Genomic DNA, 20,436 nt, shown 5'->3' with positions numbered 1-20,436 from the left:
ATGTCCCTGTGTCACTGCATCCCTGGTCACTGTGCCACCAAATCCCCATATACATGTGTCCCCATATCTGTGTGTCCCCATGTCCCCCTGTCACTGCACCCGTGTCCCCATGTCACCACGTCCCCGTGTCCATATGTCCCCATGTCCCATATCACTGCATCCCTGTGCCACCGTGTCCCCATGTCCATATGTCCCCGGATCCCCATATCCATGTGTCCCCATGTCCCAGTGTCACCACATCCCCATATCTGTGTCCCCATGTCACTGCACCCCTGTGTCACCACATCCCCATATCCATGTGTCCCCGTGTCACTGCATCCCCGTGTCCCTATGGCCCCGTGTCACTGCATCCCCATATCTGTGTGTCCCCATGTCACTGCATCCCTGTGTCACTGGATCCCCATATCTGTGTGTCCTCATGTCCCCATGTCACTGCATCCCCATATCCATGTGTCCCCATGTCACTGCATCCCTGTGTCACTGCATCCCCATATCCATGTGTCCCCATGTCACTGAATCCCTGGGTCACCGCCTCCCCATATCCGTGTGTCCCTATGTCCCCGTGTCACTGCATCCCCATATCCGTGTGTCCCCACGTCCCCGTGTCACTGCATCCCCATATCCGTGTGTCCCCTCATCCCTGTGTCACTGCATCCCCATATCCGTGTGTCCCCCCGTCCCTGTGTCACTGCATCCCCATATCCGTGTGTCCCCCCGTCCCCGTGTCACTGCATCCCCATATCCATGAGTCCCCCCGTCCCCGTGTCACCGCATCCCCATATCCGTGTGTCCCCTCATCCCTGTGTCACTGCATCCCCATATCCGTGTGTCCCCTCATCCCTGTGTCACTGCATCCCCATATCCATGAGTCCCCCCGTCCCCGTGTCACCGCATCCCCATATCCGTGTGTCCCCCCGTCCCTGTGTCACTGCATCCCCATATCCGTGTGTCCCCCCGTCCCCGTGTCACCGCATCCCCATATCCATCTGTCCCAATGTCCCCATGTCACCACATCCCCACGTCCGTGTGTCCCCATGTCCCCACATCACCTCACCCCGTGTCCCCACTCCTCTCTCCGCGCTTTGGCCCCGCCCCGCTCCGTTCCTCTCAAATCCAGTTTCCGCGCTTTAACGCCCCGCGCCCGCCGCGCATGCGCCGGACACGCCCCCTGAGGGGGCGTGTCCGGCGCATGCGCGGCGGGCGCGGGGCGTCGCGATGCGTCGCGGGTGTCGGTAGGGCCATGTCGCAGCGCGGGGGGGACCGTGATCGCGACCGGGAGCTGCAGTGGTCGGCGCGGAGGATGGGGACGTCGCTGCTGCTGCAGCTGTCGGTGCACGAACGGGAGCTCGACCTGGTTTGCCTGGACCACAGTTACGCCAAACCCTGGAGCGCCCACCCCGACGCCAGCGCCGCTCGTCCCACCCGCATGCTCTTCCTCACCCCGCGGCGACAGCCCGGCACCGCCCTGTGAGCCTGGGGCGGCGCCTGGGGAAGGGGAGGGGGGTCCTGTGGGGCTGGGGGGCCTGTGTGGGGCCGAGGGGGGGAGTCCTGTGGGGGCCGGGCGTTCCTGAGGGGGCTGGAGGGGTTCTGGGGGGCAGGTTGGGGGGGTCTGTGGGGCTCTGGAGCCTGTGTGGAGATTGAGGGGGGCCTGTGGGGGCCAAGGGTGTTCTGTGAGGCAGGTTGGGGGGTGTGTGGGGCTCTGGAGCCTGTGTGGAGATTGAGGGGGGCCTGTGGGGGCCAAGGGGGTTCTGTGAGGCAGGTTTGGGGGGTCTGTGGGGCTCTGAGACTGTGTGGAGATTGAGGGGGGTCTGTGGGGGCCAAGGGGGTTCTGTGAGGCAGGTTGGGGGGATCTGTGGGGCTCTGAGCTTGTGTGGAGATTGAGGGGGGCCTGTGGGGGCCAAGGGGGTTCTGTGAGGCAGGTTGGGGGGTGTGTGGGGCTCTGGAGCCTGTGTGGAGATTGAGGGGGGCCTGTGGGGGCCAAGGGGGTTCTGTGAGGCAGGTTGGGGGGGTCTGTGGGGCTCTGGAGCCTGTGTGGAGATTGAGGGGGGCCTGTGGGGCAAGGCGGGTTCTGTGAGGCAGGTTGGGGGGGTCTGTGGGGCTCTGGAGCCTGTTTGGAGATTGAGGGGGGCCTGTGGGGGCCAAGGGGGTTCTGTGAGGCAGGTTGGGGGGTCTGTGGGGCTCTGGAGCCTGTGTGGAGATGGAGGGGGGCCTGTGGGGGCCAAGGGGGTTCTGTGAGGCAGGTTGGGGGGTCTGTGGGGCTCTGAGCCTGTGTGGAGATGGAGGGGGGCCTGTGGGGGCCAAGGGGGTTCTGTGAAGCAGTTTGGGGGGGGGGGGGTCTGAGGGGCCTGTGGGGGCCAAGGGGTGTCTGGGTGGCTCCTGAGGGGCATGTGGGGGTCAAGGGGGTGCTGTGAGGTAGGCTGGGGGAGGTCTGGGTGTGGCCTGTGGGGGCTGGAGGGGTTCTGTGGGGCAGGTTGGGGGGGTCTGTGGGGCTCTGGGGGCTGTGTGGGGGTGGGGGGATCGTGAGGGGCCTGTGAGGGCCAAGGGGGTTCTTTGGGGCAGGTTGGGAGGCATCTTTGGGGCTGAGGGGCTTGTGTGAGGTATGGGGGTGTCCTGAGGGGCCTGGGGGGGTTGGGATGGGGTGTCCTGTGAGGACCAGGTGTTCCTGAGGGGCCTGGGGGGGCTGGAGGGGTTCTGTGGGGAGTTTGGAGCGGGTCTGTGGGGCTGAGGGGGCAGGGGGTGTCCTCAGGGGCCCGTGGCAGCTGAGGGGTCTGGGGGGGCCTGGAGGAGTTGTATGGGGGGGGGTGTGGTGGTGTCTGTGGGGCTGAGGGGTCTGTGGTGGCTGAGGGATCTGTGGGGGGGCTGTAGGGTGATTTTGGGGGTGTCTATGGGGCTGAGGGGTCTATGGGGGGGGGTGTGAGTCCTGTGGGGCTCTGGAGCCTGTGTAGGGGCTGGAGGGGTCCTGAGGGGGCTGGAGAAGTTCTGTGGGGCTGAGGGGCCTGTGTGGGGCCTGGGGGTTCCTGAGGCATCTATGTGGGGGCTGGAGGAGATGAAGAGTGGGGGCCCTGTGGGGGTTCTGTGGGTTAGGGGGGGGTGTGTGGGGGGCTGCTTGGTGCGTCCTGAGAGGCCTGTGTGTGGTCTGGGGGAGTGGGGGGGGCTGTGTGAGAGTCGGGGTGGTCCTGAGGGGTCTGTGTGGGGGCTGGAAGGGTTCTGTGGGGCAGGTTGGGGGGGGGCGAATGTCTGAGGGGCCTGTGTGGGGACTGGGAGAGGGCGTAAGGAGCCTGTGAGGGGGAGAGTGGGGGGGCTCTAGGGCTGGGGGGCCTGTGAGGGGAGAGTGTGGGGCTGGGGGGGCTGCTTGATGGGGCCTGTGAGGGGAAGGTGTGGGGCTGGTGTGGTGAGGGCAGAGCCTGGGCTGGGGAGACTAGAGCAGGCTTTGGGGCCGGTGGGGAGCAGTGTGGGCTGTGGGGGGCCGAGCTGGGGGTCTCAGCAGCTTGGGGATGGGCTCAGGGCTGGCTTCACAGCCTCAGCGTGGGGTGGGAAGGGGGGTTGTGGCCAGACCCCCATGGTTTGGTTTAGGGTCAGATTGTGGGGCTGGGTCTGGGATCACAGGTGAGGGATGAGGATGCTCAGCGTCGCAGCTCAGGCGCTTGGTTTTGGGGTTTGGGGGGGCTGCCTGAGCTCAGACCGGGAATAACAAGAGACCTGGTTACGAAACTCAGCAGACTTTCCGTTTTTAAAGCACGGCAGAGCCCAAGGTGAGCGCTCCCTTTCTCTAAATCATAATTATTCCTGACAGTGAAGCAGATATCCCCATCGACGTGGAGACGGTGACCCCCACGCCCGTGCCGCTCTATGACAACCAGAAGGCTCGCAGCGTGATGAACGAGTGCGAGCGCCACGTGATGTTTGCTCGCACGGATGCTGACGCCCCTCCGCCGCCGGACGACTGGGAGGAACACGTCAACAGGTAGCTCAGGGGTAGCAGAAAAAAAGAAATCTGGGCTCTAAACAGCTGCCCGTTGTGGGTTTTTTTTTTTTTTTTTGGTGTGAATGGATACGCAGTGATGTTCCTGAAGTGCGTAACGTTCAAAGAAAATGAATTCTGGTGTCTAAATTCCTCGTCTGCCTGCTGTGAAAGCTGGTGGGTTTAATGGTAGAGGCTGGCCCAGCTGTTGGGAGGTCCAACAGCTTCCCGTGGAGCCATCTCCTCTGGTCAGAGGAGGCTGGGACAGTGAGTTGTTAGATTACACGTAGATCCTCAATTCGGCCGTGTTCCAATGTCAAAAATTAAAAATGAAGCTATGCATAAATTTCACCCTATTAAAAACCTTTCCTGGAACTGGAGTCGAGCCAGTTTGTAGTCTTGAAATTACAAGGAACACTGTGGGGGTTTTTTTCTGGACAGTTTGTCTGAGAAACGTGGTGATAATTACCTATTTTAGCACAGATTATTTTGGTCTTATTTATTGCTTCTGCTGTCACTCCTGCTTTTCTGATACTCGAATGTTCACCAACACACCCTAGTGACATTTAAAACCAGGTGGTTTTTATTTAATCATCCTTTAACTTAAATTCTTAGTAGCAAAACTCACTTTGTCCATAACTGTAAAGCAGATCTTGTAAATCTTGCTGCTCAGCTGTGCTGCCGACTGCCTTCGGGAACGGGCAGCAGCTTGTAGGACCTGGATGTGTGTGTAACGGCCACCTGTGTTTACTCTCTGGTTTTCTCCACAGGACGGGCTGGACGATGGCCCAGAACAAGCTATTTAATAAGATTCACAAAGCGCTGCAGTCGGACAGGCTGGCTCGCTTGGCTAACGAAGGGGTAAGGTCTTCTACTCCTTATTTCACTTTCCAGCAGAGTTGCTGCCTGTGTGTTTCTATCCATTCTTCCTAGCAAAGCCCAGTTGAGTCAAGATGAAAGTCTTGACCTTTGGTGTTGTGCAGTCTTAAGAAACAGGCAGCTCTGGGCTGCTTTGAGGTGTGATTTTGTCCTCACTGCGAGGATGTTGTTCTTTGCTCGCTGCCAGAGGACTTTGGGCTGCCCAAGCCAATACTTTCCCGTGGCGTGGGATGAGGGTGCGTGTGCCTGGTTGTGAACATTCTGCGTCACTGACAGTGTAAAAGCATCATCAGCATTTGGGTTAGAAGATTAACGATGTCTAAATTAATGACGCACCTGTGTTAGAAGACTAACGGCGTCTGGATTAACGACGGCTAAAAGCAAAAGAATTTGTGCTTGTTAGGGAAGAAACGGATAAGAAGGGATTCCTTAAAATAACAAAGCAGAAACTTATCTACCGGCTGCGCGCGGTTAGTAGTCCTTATCGAAAGTATTGAGAGAAACTAGTTTTTCAAATGAGCATGCGCTAGAGCAACACACGGATTTGCTGTTGTTTTTAGAATGTACAGGAATATGTAAGGACTTGTTTTTCTAATAAACTTCGGAGCTTGACTGTTAACCATATTGGTGTGTGTCTTGTCTCACCACCTCGTCCTGCAAAATAAGGCCTCCTGCTGCAGTGGGATGCACGTGGCGTGCTTGATTTTTCCCACAACTGTGTTTCTTTCCAATTTCCTGGTTTTTAGGCTTGCAATGAGCCTGTCCTGAGGAGGATAGCGGTGGACAAATGTGCCCGGAGGGTCCGCCAAGCTCTGGCTAGTGTGAACTGGGACACCAAACTGATCCAGTGGCTTCACACGACATTAGTGGAAACCCTCAGTTTGCCAGTGCTGGCTGCTTACTTGGATGCTCTGCAAACGCTTAAAGGAAAGGTGATAAAATCAGGGGGGGACTTTTCTGCCACTTGTAATATTCTCGCTATATAAAGCTCCTTAAAGGAAACTGCTGGAGTCTTTCTCCTTTTTCCTTGGAGTGGCTGGGATGATGTTTAAAAGCCCCTTGAAAAGGCTACGTGCGTTTTCTCAGTCCTTTCTCGCCTCTGGTTTCAGATCCCCACCCTGATCGACAGGATGCTGCTCTCCTCTACCACAAAGACGGGGGCAGCTGGTGCTGAGGCTCTGTCTCTGCTGCTGAAGAGGCCCTGGGACCCGGCCGTGGGTGTCCTGTCGCATAACAAACCGGTGAGTGCCTTGCAGGGAGCGAGAGCCTGGTCTTGCATCGGCTTTATTCTTCCCATCCTTCTGCTGTCCTCTTCCTTCTGCCTCTCTCTCGCTTCCTGGGCTCTCTTCCTCCTGCTTTAGTGAGGGGGATTCCTTCTGTTGGACACGTTCCCCCCGTACTATCCTGAGGCAGCTTTGGCTGGGGAAAATGTGATCCATTAATGAGCTATGCAGGATCCCTCCTGCTTCGTTGGGCAGGAAAGTTGCTTTCCCTTACACCTCTCTTTGTTGACCTTTGTAGAGCAAGTTGCCTGGTTCCCCCCTCATCCTGATTGCTTCCTCTGGACCCTCCAACTCCATGTTCCCCACTTCTCGACGGCACCGATTCTGGCAGTCGCAGCTTTCCTGCTTGGGAAAGGTTTGTATGGTTGATTTTGAAAGGAGGGGAGTTCAGCCTAGCAGCTGTGCTAGGCTGCAGCTGCTGAGCTTGTTTTTATAAGCCTTCAGTGCACCAAAATATTTGGTTCTGCTGACAGCAGAGGCTGGCATCTGCCACCTGCGTGTTTGACACTTGAGACCAGCACAGGGGATGAAGTTGCCCAAATCCAGTGTGTCTGGGGTCACTTGCTGACCAGTCATCCATCTTCAGCTGTTTAGAATGTATCATTACTGGTTTTAAGGGTTGATGGGTGAGTCTTCTGGTAGGAAGAGGTTGGAGAAGGGAGGCTATAAGTCACCTTAGTCCTCTGCTTGGCTGCAGAGCTGCTCACGCACCTCCTCATTAACGTGGTAGATACACTGGGTGTATAGGAGCGAGGTGAGTTGCAGAGGTTGTCTCTGTGGGGATTTCTCTGTTTCCTCTGGTTTTTAGTAGCTAGAATTGAATCCTGGGGGAAAGAGGGAGAGAGAAAGCACAAGTTCACGCAGAAGCCGGGTTCCAGTCCGTGCTGATTGTTGTCTGTACCTGTTGTCCCCGGTAATCCCTTCGTTATTTCTCTCTCTATCGTTTCAAACCGCAGGTGATTCCCATCGCCACCCACCTGTTGAACAACGGCAGCGGGGTGGGGGTGTTGCAGTGCCTCGAGCACATGATCGGGGCCGTGAGGGGCAAAGTGGCAGAGGTGAGTAAGCCACGAGCATAGCGGGGAGCCTCTGCTGCTCCCTTCAAACCCACCACCTGAACTGCTCCAGTGCGTCATCCTGTTGGCTGTCCCTCTTCTCCATTCATGTCTCCTTTTTTTTTTTTTCTTTTTTTCTCGTGTAGATTCACAACCACTTCTCTCACAAGCCCATCATCCTGATCGGGTGGAACACGGGTGCCTTGGTGGCCTGTCACGTAAGTACCCGATTTTTTTGTATCCTCTCAGAGCCCACTTGACAGCTTCAGTTCAGAGTTAGATCTGAATTGCAGTTGCATTTAAGGCTCTGCTGGGGTTCTTGTCCCTTTTCTCTTTCCAAGGCCTGGCTTTGAGACAGACAGACATCCTTTCTGGTTGGGGAGGCATAAGCAATTTGAGTCATTCCATGTTTTTTTTCCTCCACTCTTAATCAATAAAGCAGGGTCTAAATACAGAAGGTATTTCTGTGCCCGGCAGGAGCCTGGCAAAGCTGCCCTCACCCCCTCGATGCACTTGGCTGGTAGGATGGTGACTGTTGCTTTTCCTGCCCAGGTTTCAGTGATGGAGTATGTCACTGCGGTTGTGTGCCTTGGATTCCCACTTCTCACCGTTGATGGCCCCAGAGGGGTAAGGACCAAAGGGAGATGGAGCTGATTAAAGAACGACACTTTTATATTTTGTTATCTCTAGATTAATAGAATTGGGCTTGAAAGTTCAGTGATAATTGGAAGATGTTTTGAGGAATGTCTGTGAGTTGTTTTTTCGTTTTTTTTTTTTGAGGAGGGACTGTTCTTATCTGCAGGCAGGACTGTTGCATTCATAGCAGGGTTCTTGATGCAGTAGCAGGTGTGAAGTTCTGTGTTTGCTTGTCTCTGCTGTGACATGGTTTTGCAGTTCCTTCCTGGGGGTCTTACTTGCAAGTCGCTTGTTAACTGTGTCATTGGCACCAGAGAGGACAACTCGGGTTGATTTCTGTGGAGCCCAAATTGCTCCTTTATTAGCTGACCACTGGGTTGGGAACGATTATGGTTGTGCTAATGAGGTGGCTAATTCTGAGGGTGGTGGAAATCTGTATAAAAGGAGTTTGCTGGAGGACGGTGCTGCTCTTGAGCAGTTTTATTCAGGCCATGGTACAGTTGTGTAGCTCCTGTTGGGGGCTCACCCCAGGAAGCTTTGCTGTTGGTGCTTTGTTAGCCTGATTCTGGGTTTGCGCAGCAAAAGCGTGGAAGGAGGAAGATGCAGTGAAATAGGGTTCCTGAGGGGGGAGGGCATCATCTCAGCTGTTAATGAGTAACAGCACTAGGTACTCATTCAGTTTGAGTGAGATGTTTAAACAAACCACACGATTTATACTTCTCTCCTTTCAGAATGCAGTTGGTATGTACTGGGGTTGCCCATAAAGCGCTATCTGCTGCTGTGGCACGTGGCTTCCCCTTTTGGAAATCCTCATCTAATTCAGGAAGGTTGTTTGGCTCCAAAGAGTCCGTGTCCTGGATCAGTCCTCCCGGGTTACAGTTCCCCTTGCTCTTGCAGGATGTTGACGACCCCCTCCTGGAGATGAAGACCCCTGTCCTCTTTGTGATCGGTCAGAATTCCCTGCAGTGCAACATCGAAGCGATGGAAGATTTCCGGGAGAAAATACGAGCTGATAACAGCATGGTGGTGGTGGGGGGAGCAGATGACAATCTCAGGTAGTGGTCTGCGAGGTGGATGCTCTCTTCCCAGAAATGCTGGGCAAGATCTTGAGTGTGCTGAGTACAAAAAAAAAAACAAAACCAACCCAAATTTGGTACTGAAACTAGATGGGAACTGCCTAAAAATACTCTGTCGAGGTCAGCTTTGTTATTCAGACCTGGTATGTTGGATAGAGGGTTGGTTTTTTGTGGTAAATCTGCATCATTTCTCCCAGTGGTAAGTATCCAGGGTGCAGTGTGGTGTGACGCTAGAGCAAATACTGGCTTTTTATGCCACCCCTGGCTCTGGGATACGTAGCTTTTGGAGGCTGCACGCAGAGTTGGGGTAAGGGATGAGAATAGGGCCTTTTTCCTCATCATCGAAGTTTGTCTCTGGACTTTTGAGGGATGAATCTGGTCTTTCCAGTAGACGGTGCTCTTGAGTCGAGAGCTCACCCAGCTGGCTCTTGCCTGGCTCTGACTGGGTAAGGCAGTGAGCTTGCTGTCGCTCTCGGGTGAAGAATGATCTGAGTGTGGAAGTGGAAAACTAAGCGTGTTGACATCTATCTGTTTTTTTAATAGGATAAGCAAAGCCAAAAAGAAGTCAGAAGGCCTGACCCAGAGTATGGTGGACAGGTGCATCCAGGTAACCACAGAAATCTTCCTTTTACACCTCGTATCTATAAAACAATCTGTGTCGAAATGTGACCACATGTGATAACCTTACTGCCAGGATTGGCTGGATTGAAGTTAATCTGCCTCCTGAGTGGGATTTTTGAAGTGGCTGCCTCCTTTCAGGAGGAGAGACGTGAGCTTCCTGGTAGCACGCCTTAAACAAAGAGCAGTTTTCTGAGTCTTCCAGCCTGGGGAAGCAAGCAGTACTTTCGGGAGTGTTAGAGAAACCATTGTGTTTCTCTCCCAGGAATCAGTGGAGGATGAACCTTAATGAGAAAGCCAAGGTCTGTCTCTAAGGTTTTAGGGTTTCTTTTTGTACTCAATCTAAAGAGTCTTATCAGTTTGTCCCTCTGGGAATCTTTAATTTGTTTTTTTTGTTTCAAGCTATGAAGATGTTTTTTTTAGAGGCACACCACTTAGTCTAACTATTTATTTCATCCTTCCTAGGATGAAATAGCTGACTTCTTGACTGGAGTCCTCACCCGAGCAGAGAGCCACTCGGGCTCCGATCCCCGTGACCTGGATGCTGAGAAGAAGAAGAAGCCACGTGACTCTACCAGGAGGGATCTGTCCTTTGACTTGCCAGAAAGAAGCAGCAGGCCTGCCTCGCCGGCAGCCAAAGTGCCCGCCTCGCCTTCGGGCTCAGAGGTAGGGGCTCCCTCTGGGATACTTTGAGCTGGGGAAGGCTGAGGTTGTGTAAAGAGATGCTTTTGTACCATTGAAATACGTGGCGAGAGATGTTGTTAGTGTTGGAGGGAGGTGAGAGGATACGCAGGGACTGTCGGCTTGTTGTGGGCAGATGAACCTTCAGAAGATGATCTTCTGTGCAGCAAAAGGATGCCAGTGTGCTGCTGTGCTCAGGTTATGACTGCCTCTTAAGGAAATGTGGATGTAAGAGGTGTTCTTTCTTTGAGCAGGACTTATCCAGCGTCTCCAGCAGCCCCACCTCAAGCCCCAAGACTAAAATGGCAGCTGTGTCGTCCATCCAGAAGCCCAGCCAGATGGGCACCACGCAGCTGCTGAAGAGGCAGGTGCAGAGGACAGACACTGTCCTGACACACAAACAGGCACAAGGTAATGCCCTGCAGCTTTCCCACCCTTTTCCCTCTTAGCATCTGGATTTTTGGTCTTTATTTGTCCCGATGTGTGTAGTTTTTTGTCTTGAGTCCTGTCTTGAATTCCAAGCTCCCCGTGGCAGCTTTCTTTACAGCTCGGTCCCCTGTCACTGTCATCTGAAGGCAGCAGCCTGTGGAGGCTGAAATTAGGTTGGAAATGGTGTTTTCACAGCTTGCTGCTGCTCAAGGTGGGCAGGATTTTCACTTGTTCTGGCTGACCAAATCACCATGTAGCCATACTCATAATTCTTTTGCAAGTGTGAGCCCCTTGACTGGTGTCTCATATCCGTGAAGGCTGCTTGGGAGAGAGACTAAAGGTACTCAAGATGATTGAGGCTATTGAACTGTGACTGAAACAGTGGGGCTTGGGTAATTACAGGGTCGTCTTGCATCAAATGACAGTGGAAAACTTGCTCTGGATAAGAAACCAGCTTGAGCTGTGGGGTTTTTTTGTCCTGTTAGATGCTGATTAAAAACCTTACGGTGCAGCTCCAGTCTGACTGTGAACACTGTGAATGTAGGTAATGGTTTTGCTGATGATAATCCCCTTCTGGCAAATATCAGTGGCACCTGGGGAACAGTTCTCCATCCTCCCTTCTCTCCATATTTCTTTGCTCAAGACAGACCTGAACAGGCTTCTTGTTGTTTTCTGCAACAGTGTGGCCCTTCACCTTCTCTAAAGACTTTCTCTAACTCAGGGGTAGGCTCCAGAGGGAAGTTGAAGCTTGAATCTCCTGTAATTTCTCAGACCATGGACTAAATAAATCTGTTCCTTTGTTGTTGCAGTTGAGGGGGGAAGTTCCTAGACAGCACGCAGGAGGCAGGAGGAGGGTCTGTGGAGTGGGGTGTGTCGTGGCTGCTTTATTTTGTCAGGAGCGCTGCTGCAGCGTGGCTTCTGGCCTGCCTTTTGTGGCCGTAGCTGTTCAGGGATGTGCTGGCTGACGTCTCCCAGCTGCTCTCAGCTTCTCAGTGCAACTGCTTGGTCAAGCTAGCTGTGCCTCTTGTAGCCAAGCCTGCTCCTGGTCCCTGGACCTTTTCCCGATGGCTGTGGGGCTGGAGAGGGCTCGTGCTGTCGGGACATGCTCTCTGTGAAAGCTGGGACAATGGCCCTTCTAGTGTTGGTTGTGCCACGCTGCCGTCTGGAGAGGAGCTCAGTGTGTCTCCGTTGTGCCCCGTGGCTGATGAGTCCTGTCTGGAGCTCCCTGCTCGCTCTGAGTCTCTGTCTGTGGGTTGCAGTGGTGTCCCTGGAGTTCCCTGTCCCCCTCCAGAGCCGGGCTGTGATACTGTAATTCTCTCTGATTCATTTCAGCTCAGTTTGCTGCTTTTCTGAAACAAAACATGCTGGTGAGGAAAGCTCTTCCTCCTGGCACCTCTTCATGTCTCTTTGGTGAGTATCTCCTCACTTCTCGCTGTCTCTCTCTCTGTCTCCCTCATTCTCTCTGTCTCTGCTACCTTCTTTCATCGTCTTCCTCTTCCCTTGCATTGGTTTGGGGATGTAGCCCCATGTGTCCCCTTGTCCCGCTGCTTTCTGCTTTCTCATCGCTGTATTTGGAGCTAAAGCAAATGGCCACTTGCTAGCTGAGAGCATTAACTGTCCCTGAGCTCTTCCCCTTTCCCTGCTCTGGTGGGTAAGTGCTGCTCTTCGAGCCGTCCGGTCCGGCAACCCGTTTGCTCTGAGGGACTAAAACTTTGTGAATGATGTGGTGACTTTTTGTGACTGTGAATTTAACCCTTCCCTGGGCTGGGGCTGAGAAGGGGATGCAGACGCCAGCCTGAGCGTGTCGGTGGAACGTCCCAAACACGTGGAGCAGTGAAGGTGCTGTCAGTGGGAGCAGAAACAAGGGGCTGCCAAGCGACTTGAAAGGGGCAGATGTAGACGTGTGAACAGCATTTCTTGACTGGAGAGAGAAGAGCAGAGATGTCAGGGGGAGAGGGATGTCTTTGGAAGACGGTGATGTGGTGGGAGAAGGATGCTGCCTGGACCAGGAGACACGCGGAGTTGTCTTTAGTCCTGTGGTCTCTTGTGTTGGCCGCTGGAGCACGCGGAGAGGTGGACCTGTGCGTGTGGTGATCCAGAGGTTCGGGATCATGGGGTGAGATCCATGGTGTATCTAGAGACACATTTTGCCATCTAGAAGGGCAGTGACTGTGTGGATCGGGGATGAGAGGTTGAAATCCAAGGCTTTGGGCGGTTGCAGTGTTGTCACGTGAGCTGTCGGTGTCAGTTGTCTGTTGGGGTGACCCCAGCGTGCTGTGAGAGCGCTGATGTGGGTGACAACCGCCTCTCTGCAACACCCCGAAGGCCTTTTAACTCAACGAGGCAAGCGCTGGGTGCAGAGAAGCTGGTGGTATTTTGGCAAGCTGAGACTCCAGAGGTACAGGCTCCCTGCTTGCCCCAAACACACAGGAGATGCAGTCCAGACAGCACTTATACAAGCGTGGTAACAAACTCCTGAGGGAAGTATTGGCCCAAGAAGGTTGTTTTAAAGATTTCTTTCCCTCTTGAGCCTTGTTTTGTGCTCTCTCGTGCGATGAGGTTAGTCTGGGATCACACGTGGTGCCCTGCGCTTATCCAGAGTCCTCCCACCCAGCATCTGCTGGGAAGAGAAACCACAGTGGATGTTACTCTGCTGGTGGGAGACGTGGAGAGGCTGGCACCAGCCTGGGTTGCTTTTCAGTAGGATTAAAAGCTGATTTAAGATCTCTAGGCTCCTTACTGCGTTGGCTTGGCTGCCTGATCTGTGAGGTAGGAAGCTGGGGTGTGTGTGTTTGGGAGTGTTCACTGTTGTTTTGGGGTCGGGGTGCTCCTCCCATGTGCACAGCCAGCGCTTCGTGGCTGCCCCTGCGAAGCAGGCTCAGCTCTCGTGCGGTTGGGGACACAGGGACGTTGGCTCACCGCTCACTGACGCTTCGAGGGGCACCTGACGCCTCTGCCTGTGTGCATGTGCCATGTCACTGTCCTGCTTGGCTGGTGGCACTTGCTGGGGGTGTGGGGTGGAGTGGGGAGGGCTGTGGTGCCTGCAGTCTGTGCACGCCTCACGAGGTCTCTCTAGATGGTGATTTGCACCACGCATGTTTGTGGCAGGGGTGGGAGGCACGGGAGTGTTGCACGAGTGTCACGAGTTGACACGCTGGAGCCACGAGGCCGGCTGTCGGTAGCAGCACGGCGAGCTTGGTGCTTGGCTCGGGGAGCAGAGCCGCCCCGAAGCGCTTGGAGTCACCTGATGTCTTGGGATTTGGCTGCAGTCATGGTCTACGCCCTCAGTTTTGAGGTGTGCAGGTGCTGTGATATGCAGGGAGCGTATACATACATATATATATACACACACACATGCACATATGTATATCTCAATTTTATAGAATATATTCATATCTAGATATATATAAAAATGAAAATAAGTGTACGTTTTGGCCTCTAGGCTGCTGAATACATGGCTTAGACGCCCAGGATCATCTGTAGAGAGGGAGTTAGCTGCGGTCCGCAGAAGCTCTTGCTGGAGAGGACTCTGTAGCTTTGAGCAAAGGCTTTTCCCCTTGCTGCAGCTCACAGCAGCACTCGGGCATAGCAGCAGCTGCATTTCTGAGCGCTGCCAGGCTGCAGACACCCCAACGGGAGGCAGATCCGTGCCGTCGTTTTGACCCGCTCCACCAGCGTTTCAGGCTGGGGCCGGCCGATCGTCCACCAGCTGTGGGAGACGCGCGGAGAGCGGCTGGGCAGGACGTGGCAGCTGGTGGCTCTGGGCTGCCCAGAGGCGATTTGTCGTGCGGCCTCTGCTTTTTTGGGTAGCCCTGGCCCCAGCAAGCTTGTACTCTAGGCAAGATGAAACGGATGTGACAGGTCGAGGCCATGGCAGCAAAACAAGCCGCTCGTGTGGAAGAGGAATCTCGGCTCCTGGTTTTTCTCCCTTGACACCGAGCAGCGTAGGGTGTGTGGGGGCTTGGCTTTGCTGCAGCACCTTTTATGCTCCTGTCTGCTTCGCTTTAACGCCTCTAAGAAACCTGCACGCTTCAGTCCAGGGCCTGGAGGGCCAGTTAGGAGTGCTGGAAGGGATGTGCCCAGCGACAGGCATGCCAGTACCTTTGCTGGTGTGTTGGAGGAGTGGGCAGGCTGAGCTCTGATCCCAGCATTAGCAGCGTGCCTGCACCAGCTCCACAAGTCTCTGCACCCTCGTCCCCTGGAAATTAGGGATATTTGAGGGGCCTTGCTGCCAGGATTGATTATGCCACGCTTTGAAATGGAAAGGGTTTATGTGGAGATGTGTTACTGCTGTAGGCATCCATTTTTCTCTGTTGCAGAGGCGAGAGGAACTTTATATGCTGTCCTGCCTTAGCCTGTGAGTAGCTTAAGCAAAGTCCTGGCCCTAAGACCAAAGCTTAGGGCACGTGGAAGTCAGCATAGGTGGTGAAAAGGAGAAGCGTGGGTTCCTGGTGCATGGGAGATGGGCAAGGCTGGCATGAAGGGAGCTGTGGAAGTGTGCATGGGCATGTGTCCCTTCTCCGCACCTTGGTGCGTGCAGTGGAGCAGCGCTGACCTCGAGGGATCAGCCGTCACTTTTCAAAAAGCTACTTCTGTGTCCCCTAGTTCCAGTCTCCTCAGAGCACTCGGAAGGGGCTGAGAAAGATGATGTGCGTATGCAGCTGAAGAGGCATCAGACCCCCAGCCCGACCCAGTGCACCAAATCCTCCAAACGAGCCAAAATCAAGGTGACCATTGTCTCCCACGGAGATGCTGCTGGCGTGGGGAACGGCGCACCCCTCACCACCCAGGCAGAAAGTGAGTTGCCATTGCATAGCTGCTTCTTAACCAGAAAATGGGCTCGTGGCTGTGCCCAGACCTGCTCCTCTGGGCCATGGTGTGGGGAGGGGACGGGAGCTGTGATTTTTTTTTTTTTTTTTTTTTTTTTGGGAGGAGTTAGCCGCAGAAAACAGACAGAGGCTCAAGGTGTGAGTGACTTGGGGATAGCTGGGGAAGCGTGGGGGCTGACAGCACGTAGGAGCTTGGCAGGAGCCTCTGTTTTCCATAGCAGTTGGGATTGCACGCTCCAGCAAAACGCTCAACCGCAGCCTTGTGAGCTGTGAGGTGAATTTTTACACCTTCAAGGCCTCGGGCTGCTGCTGGAAGCAGGACGCTGGTCCTGGCAGACCCCTTGCTCCAGGTAGATTCATGTGTATCTCCGGTTCTGCTGCCCACTCCTCCGACTCCTGGGCGAAGCTCTTGCCTGGAACATGCTCCCGCTTGAGGGATGATGGCAGTGTCCTCCCTCTGGAAGACCTTCATGCTTTCAAACTTCACAATTCAGCTGAGTGCCTCGCTCTGCTGATCCCTTCTGGGCCTGACGTCTGGCACAACACACGCTTGATACATGTATAAAAAATTCCAGCTCCTCTCCTGCCTCTGCGGCTGGGAAAAACCCACCGTGACACGTGTCCACAAAGAGGTGATGTGCTTGGTCTTCTTCCCCTTGAGCCTTTGCAAGAGAGGCCAAAAGCTTTGGCTGCTGTCACCCTCGTACCTGAAGGCTGTTGCTTTGTTGCTGGCACGTCGCATCAGTGCAGAGCCCCAGATATGTAAAGCAGATGCATTAGGTGGATGCAGTGCAGGACTGAAAGGTCAGCATCTTCCTTCTGATGGGAAATCAGAGGTTTTCAAAGCTGAGAAATAATTCTGCTCCTTTGGAAGCATCTCTCAGTAAATTCAGCAGTTGTTTTGAACGGTGAAAATGAACTAATAAATATCCATCTTTTTTTAAGGTTCAGTCTATCTTCTGGCAGCTCTAAAAATCTCCGGTTTCTGGAATCTTTTTTTTTTTTTTTAATTTTCCAAACTTTACTTCTTTTCACAGAAAGGAAGTGAATTGCAGAAGTAAACATGAACCAAAACAAGAATTCCCTCTTACCGGGTGTGAGCAGGAGGAATGTGCAAGAGAAACGCAATTGTATCCCAAAACGCCGCAATAAACAAATATTGTGACTCGTGGCATCCCTGTGTATTTTGTAAAGTCTCTCTACAGAATGCTTACAAAATCGAATGCTAGTGACCAGCCAGAGCCGAGCGAATCGGTTGAGGAGGTAGACCTGTGCCGTGATGGACTAGGAGAAGGGGATTAGAGGAGACGTTTAGGAGACAGATTGGTGTTTGGTGGTGAGGGCCTGAGATTTCACTGCTTACAGATTTTGAAGCCGATTCCTTCCACCTCGTGAGTCGTAACGCTTCCACAACGGCAGTTTTCTGGTTTTTATTTGTGACTCTGCTCTGTTTGATACTCCCCGTCTCCTGTAGCGTGTGGTTATGGCTGCAGCGGACGTTTCCTTCAGAAGATGCTTTGTGAGCGGGATGAGCCCGCGGCCTGCAGTGCCCGTGGGTAGCTGTGTGAGAGAGGGGGAATCCCTAAAGTCTTGTGGGGGAGAGAGAATGAGTTTTCTCCTTTTTTTTTTTTTTTTTTCTTTTTTCTTTTGCAGTTGTCGCTGGAAAGCCGGTCCCCATGGCTGTCGGCCAGTCTGTGTCGGGCGCAAAGGAGCTGTCAGGGCTGCTCACCACCTCCAAGTGAGTGCAATTTTGGTTTTTATAAGCTGTGGGTCTTTTTGACAGGCTGGTGATGGGAAGCACCGTGACGGGGCGCGTGTGGAGCTTTCTGGGATCTTGCTTATGACTGGAATTATCTGAAGTGCAGGACACTCTTGGGCTCCTGAAAACTGTTTGTCAGCTGGCAGTTGAGTCTGAGAATGGCAGAAATGGGTAGAGGTAGAAGGTATTGTGGCTGTTGGGCTATATCTCTGTGTGGTTTCCCAAATCTGTTTGCTGATCTCTGTCTTTTGAATGATGTTTTTGCCAGAAATTCAATGTTGTCTTTAATCCTTCATTCCCTCTGACAGTCAAGCATTTTTTTTCCAAAGCTAGGGGAAAGAAGCCTCAATATCTGCTCATGAAGATCATTAACTGACCCTAAGTAGGGATTTCTGTTGGGGAATTAATCCGATGTTGACACCTCATATCACTGTTTTCCCCTTCAATTCAAAACAAGCTTTGGGGAACTGAACTCTGATCTGGCAGGGGAGCAGAAGAAGAGCTGTTTTCAAGTAGCAAGTAGGTTTTAAAGGGGAAATGTGTCGCTGCAAGGTAGATTGCTTTTGTGTAGTAGACACACAGCCCTTGCAGCACCTAGGTAGGCACACACACAATAACAAGCTCCTTTCCAATTTGGAAATACACAGATTTTGCCCTAGGTGCTCCTTGTTCTAGCTGCCACAGTGGACGCAAGGAAACTTCGCTTTGGGTTTTTGTTGCCCTTCAGCTCCCTGCTTTGCCCTTTCAGGAGTCCTGCCATCTCACTTTGCCCCGTGTAGTTTATTGCTAAGCGGAGTCTTTCTCTTCTGCTCGCTCTGTAGGCTGAGTTCAGCAGCAGAAGCCTCCTGCACGAGTCCTGCCCCGACCGCCGGGCTCTCCAGCAGCACAGCGCCCAGCGCGTTCCATGCCCTGCAGAGCCGGCTGGTGGCCAGCAGCACCCACTGCCTGCAGGCCCAGCCAGCCAGTACCCTCCAAGGTACCTGCTTCTCTCCATCTCTCTTGTGAATGTAAAAGGTAAACCAGGTTCAAAATCCTTTGGTGGATCCTCTTTCTTGCACTCCCTGGTTGCTTTGGGTTTGGCTGAGGCAGCGTTTGTGGTGCTTTGCTATTGCAAAGCCTGCGGAGATCCAGCGGGATGGGTGCAGCAGATGACTTGTTAATTGTGTCATTTGTGTGTAACGATGCCATGAGGCACCAAAAGTGACCTTCTCTTGCCTCCCCGGGTTTGTAGCTGCAGCAGTGAGAGGTGTTGTGCTGCAGCCTGCCGACCTCGAGGCAGGCTGCTGGGGACGCTGCTCTTTAAAGAACAGTTTTACAGACCCCTGCTGTATGACAGACCTGGAATTTCATGGTGATGAATCCTCCAAGCCTTATTTCGTTTTTTTGGTTTTTGGTTTTTTTTTTTTTTTTTAACTTTTAAAATTATTTTTTTTTAGGAGCAGCATCTGCCAGCAGCCTGCTGCAAGGGCTGAGCTTCAGCCTGCAGGACATCGGGACCAAGTCATCAGCCCTTCCGGCCAGCGTGGCTGCTGCTGGGTCACCCGTGCAGGTACGGAGCCTGCAGGCATCAGCAATCCTCTCTGGAGGGAAGCTCTGTGAAGGACAAAGTGGTAGGAGTCAGAGGGAACTTAGGCCATGTTTGCTCCAGAACCAGAAGAGATGAGGCATGGTAGGTGTGAACTGCAGCTGAAGTGATGTGCCCAAGCCTTGGTGGTGTGCAGGGGCCAAGGGTTGCTGTAAGTTGCATGAGGTCTAGGAAACAGGGCTGTGGGAAGTTCGTTCTAGGTGGCCACCTAGAAAATACTGAGAAGGATTTGGAGAATGGACAGGGCTGGAGGGGAATCAGTGATCTTTCTCCTCATTCTTCTGGGAAAACACCAGCCTGTGACCTCTCAGGCGATGTTCCCCATCCCTGCGATTTGAGGTCACCTCTGAACAAGGTTAGAAGCAGAGCCACAGTTCTTCCTAGTTGTGCTTTCAAGTTGAAATGAGTATGTGAGACTGGAAGGGACAAGTTCGCTTGCATTTAGACCTGCTTGTGGCCATCAGAACCAAGTGTGGAAACTCTGACCTCTAAAGACCTCTAGCTTCTGCCTGGAGGGAGAGGCCGTGCTGTCCCAGCCATCCCCCTTCCTTCCAGGTACTCAGTGCTTCTGCTTCTCCTTCCAGACCTCAACTGTGAAGACGCCTGCGCCTCTCCAGAACCTGAGTGCCATCACCACGGGCACCGGCACGATCGTCCGCACCATCCCAGTTGCCACCTCCTTGTCTCTGGGAGCCTCAGCGAGCGGGAAGCCCACGGCCATTCACCAGCTGCTGACAAACGGGGGACTGGCAAAGCTGGCCAGCAGCCTCCCTGGCTTGGCTCAGATCTCCAACCAGGCCGCAGGTGAGGGCAAAGGGGGACAGGCACGCGACGCAGGCGCCTGGGGCACCCCCGCCACCCCGAGACCACCGTTTCCAAAGCTTTGAGCCGTAGCCACGACAGCTGTGGGCACTAGCAATTTCTGAGCGGCTCCCTCAGAATAGGAAGATGCTTCTGATGCACCCCCCAGGTTGGGGGGACGTGGCCCCCGCAATCCCCAGGTCTCAGGGACGTCTCGCTCGTGTGTTTCCTAGGCTTGAAGGCCCCGACGACCATAACTGTGACGCTCCGTGGGCAGCCCAGCCGCGTGACCACGCTTAGCCAGGCTGCCATGGGGACTGTCCAGCCCCAGCTCGAGGAACAGCCGATGCAGACGCAGGCACCTCAGGTAATTTTTGGCATTTTCTCTGTAGGGAAAGTGTCCGCTGCTGCTCTTCTGAGTGTTTTCTGACCATTGTAGTCAAGGGCAGCTAGAGCTGTCCTGGAAAGAGTGTTCTTGGTCACACCTCTTGGGTGTGATGAGCTTTGTTGCTTTGCTGAGGCTGCACAAAAAGGGGCCTCCCAAGGTGCGGTGGTTAAGAAAATCCAGGTCATCTTCGTGTTTGTTAGTGGCAGGGCTGGTTGTCTGGATACCACGGTGGTACCGCACCGAGGGAATCTCCAGCTAGACCTCGAAAGCTGACATCAGCATGGGAATTGTTACTGAAGCTCGAGGTTTTCTTGGCAGCGACAGCATTTGGTGGGAGGAGGAAAGCTGCTTGTAGAGTGTCTATCCCCTGCCTATTCAGGCAGGAGAGTGGGTTGGCCGTGCTGTCTGGAGCCGTATTCCTCTTGAAACTGCTGCTTCTGACTATTAGATGCCGTG

The 20,436-nt window shown here is 53.8% G+C and overlaps 1 protein-coding gene across 1 annotated transcript in view; it reads left to right on the top strand.

Annotated features, from left to right (window-relative positions):
* Nucleotides 1-1,206: 1,206 nt before the first annotated feature.
* KANSL3 (KAT8 regulatory NSL complex subunit 3) overlaps nucleotides 1,207-20,436 on the top strand; it is a 29,379-nt gene continuing 10,149 nt past the window's right edge. The window contains exons 1-20 of the mRNA XM_074928684.1: nucleotides 1,207-1,467; nucleotides 3,794-3,964; nucleotides 4,732-4,822; nucleotides 5,587-5,772; nucleotides 5,950-6,081; nucleotides 6,362-6,478; nucleotides 7,080-7,181; nucleotides 7,325-7,396; nucleotides 7,731-7,805; nucleotides 8,712-8,869; nucleotides 9,434-9,497; nucleotides 9,974-10,174; nucleotides 10,444-10,600; nucleotides 11,951-12,028; nucleotides 15,224-15,415; nucleotides 17,101-17,185; nucleotides 18,028-18,182; nucleotides 18,643-18,755; nucleotides 19,376-19,595; nucleotides 19,826-19,959. Coding sequence (XP_074784785.1) covers nucleotides 1,241-1,467; nucleotides 3,794-3,964; nucleotides 4,732-4,822; nucleotides 5,587-5,772; nucleotides 5,950-6,081; nucleotides 6,362-6,478; nucleotides 7,080-7,181; nucleotides 7,325-7,396; nucleotides 7,731-7,805; nucleotides 8,712-8,869; nucleotides 9,434-9,497; nucleotides 9,974-10,174; nucleotides 10,444-10,600; nucleotides 11,951-12,028; nucleotides 15,224-15,415; nucleotides 17,101-17,185; nucleotides 18,028-18,182; nucleotides 18,643-18,755; nucleotides 19,376-19,595; nucleotides 19,826-19,959 — 2,730 coding nt within the window. The 5' untranslated portion in view covers nucleotides 1,207-1,240. The remainder of the gene's footprint in view (nucleotides 1,468-3,793; nucleotides 3,965-4,731; nucleotides 4,823-5,586; nucleotides 5,773-5,949; nucleotides 6,082-6,361; nucleotides 6,479-7,079; nucleotides 7,182-7,324; nucleotides 7,397-7,730; nucleotides 7,806-8,711; nucleotides 8,870-9,433; nucleotides 9,498-9,973; nucleotides 10,175-10,443; nucleotides 10,601-11,950; nucleotides 12,029-15,223; nucleotides 15,416-17,100; nucleotides 17,186-18,027; nucleotides 18,183-18,642; nucleotides 18,756-19,375; nucleotides 19,596-19,825; nucleotides 19,960-20,436) is intronic.

Source organism: Athene noctua, chromosome 28, assembly GCF_965140245.1.
Source record: "Athene noctua chromosome 28, bAthNoc1.hap1.1, whole genome shotgun sequence".
NCBI classification, from domain to species: domain Eukaryota; kingdom Metazoa; phylum Chordata; class Aves; order Strigiformes; family Strigidae; genus Athene; species Athene noctua.
The sequence above is the reverse complement of the archived record's forward strand: the minus strand, read 5'-3'. Positions and strand labels throughout refer to the sequence as shown.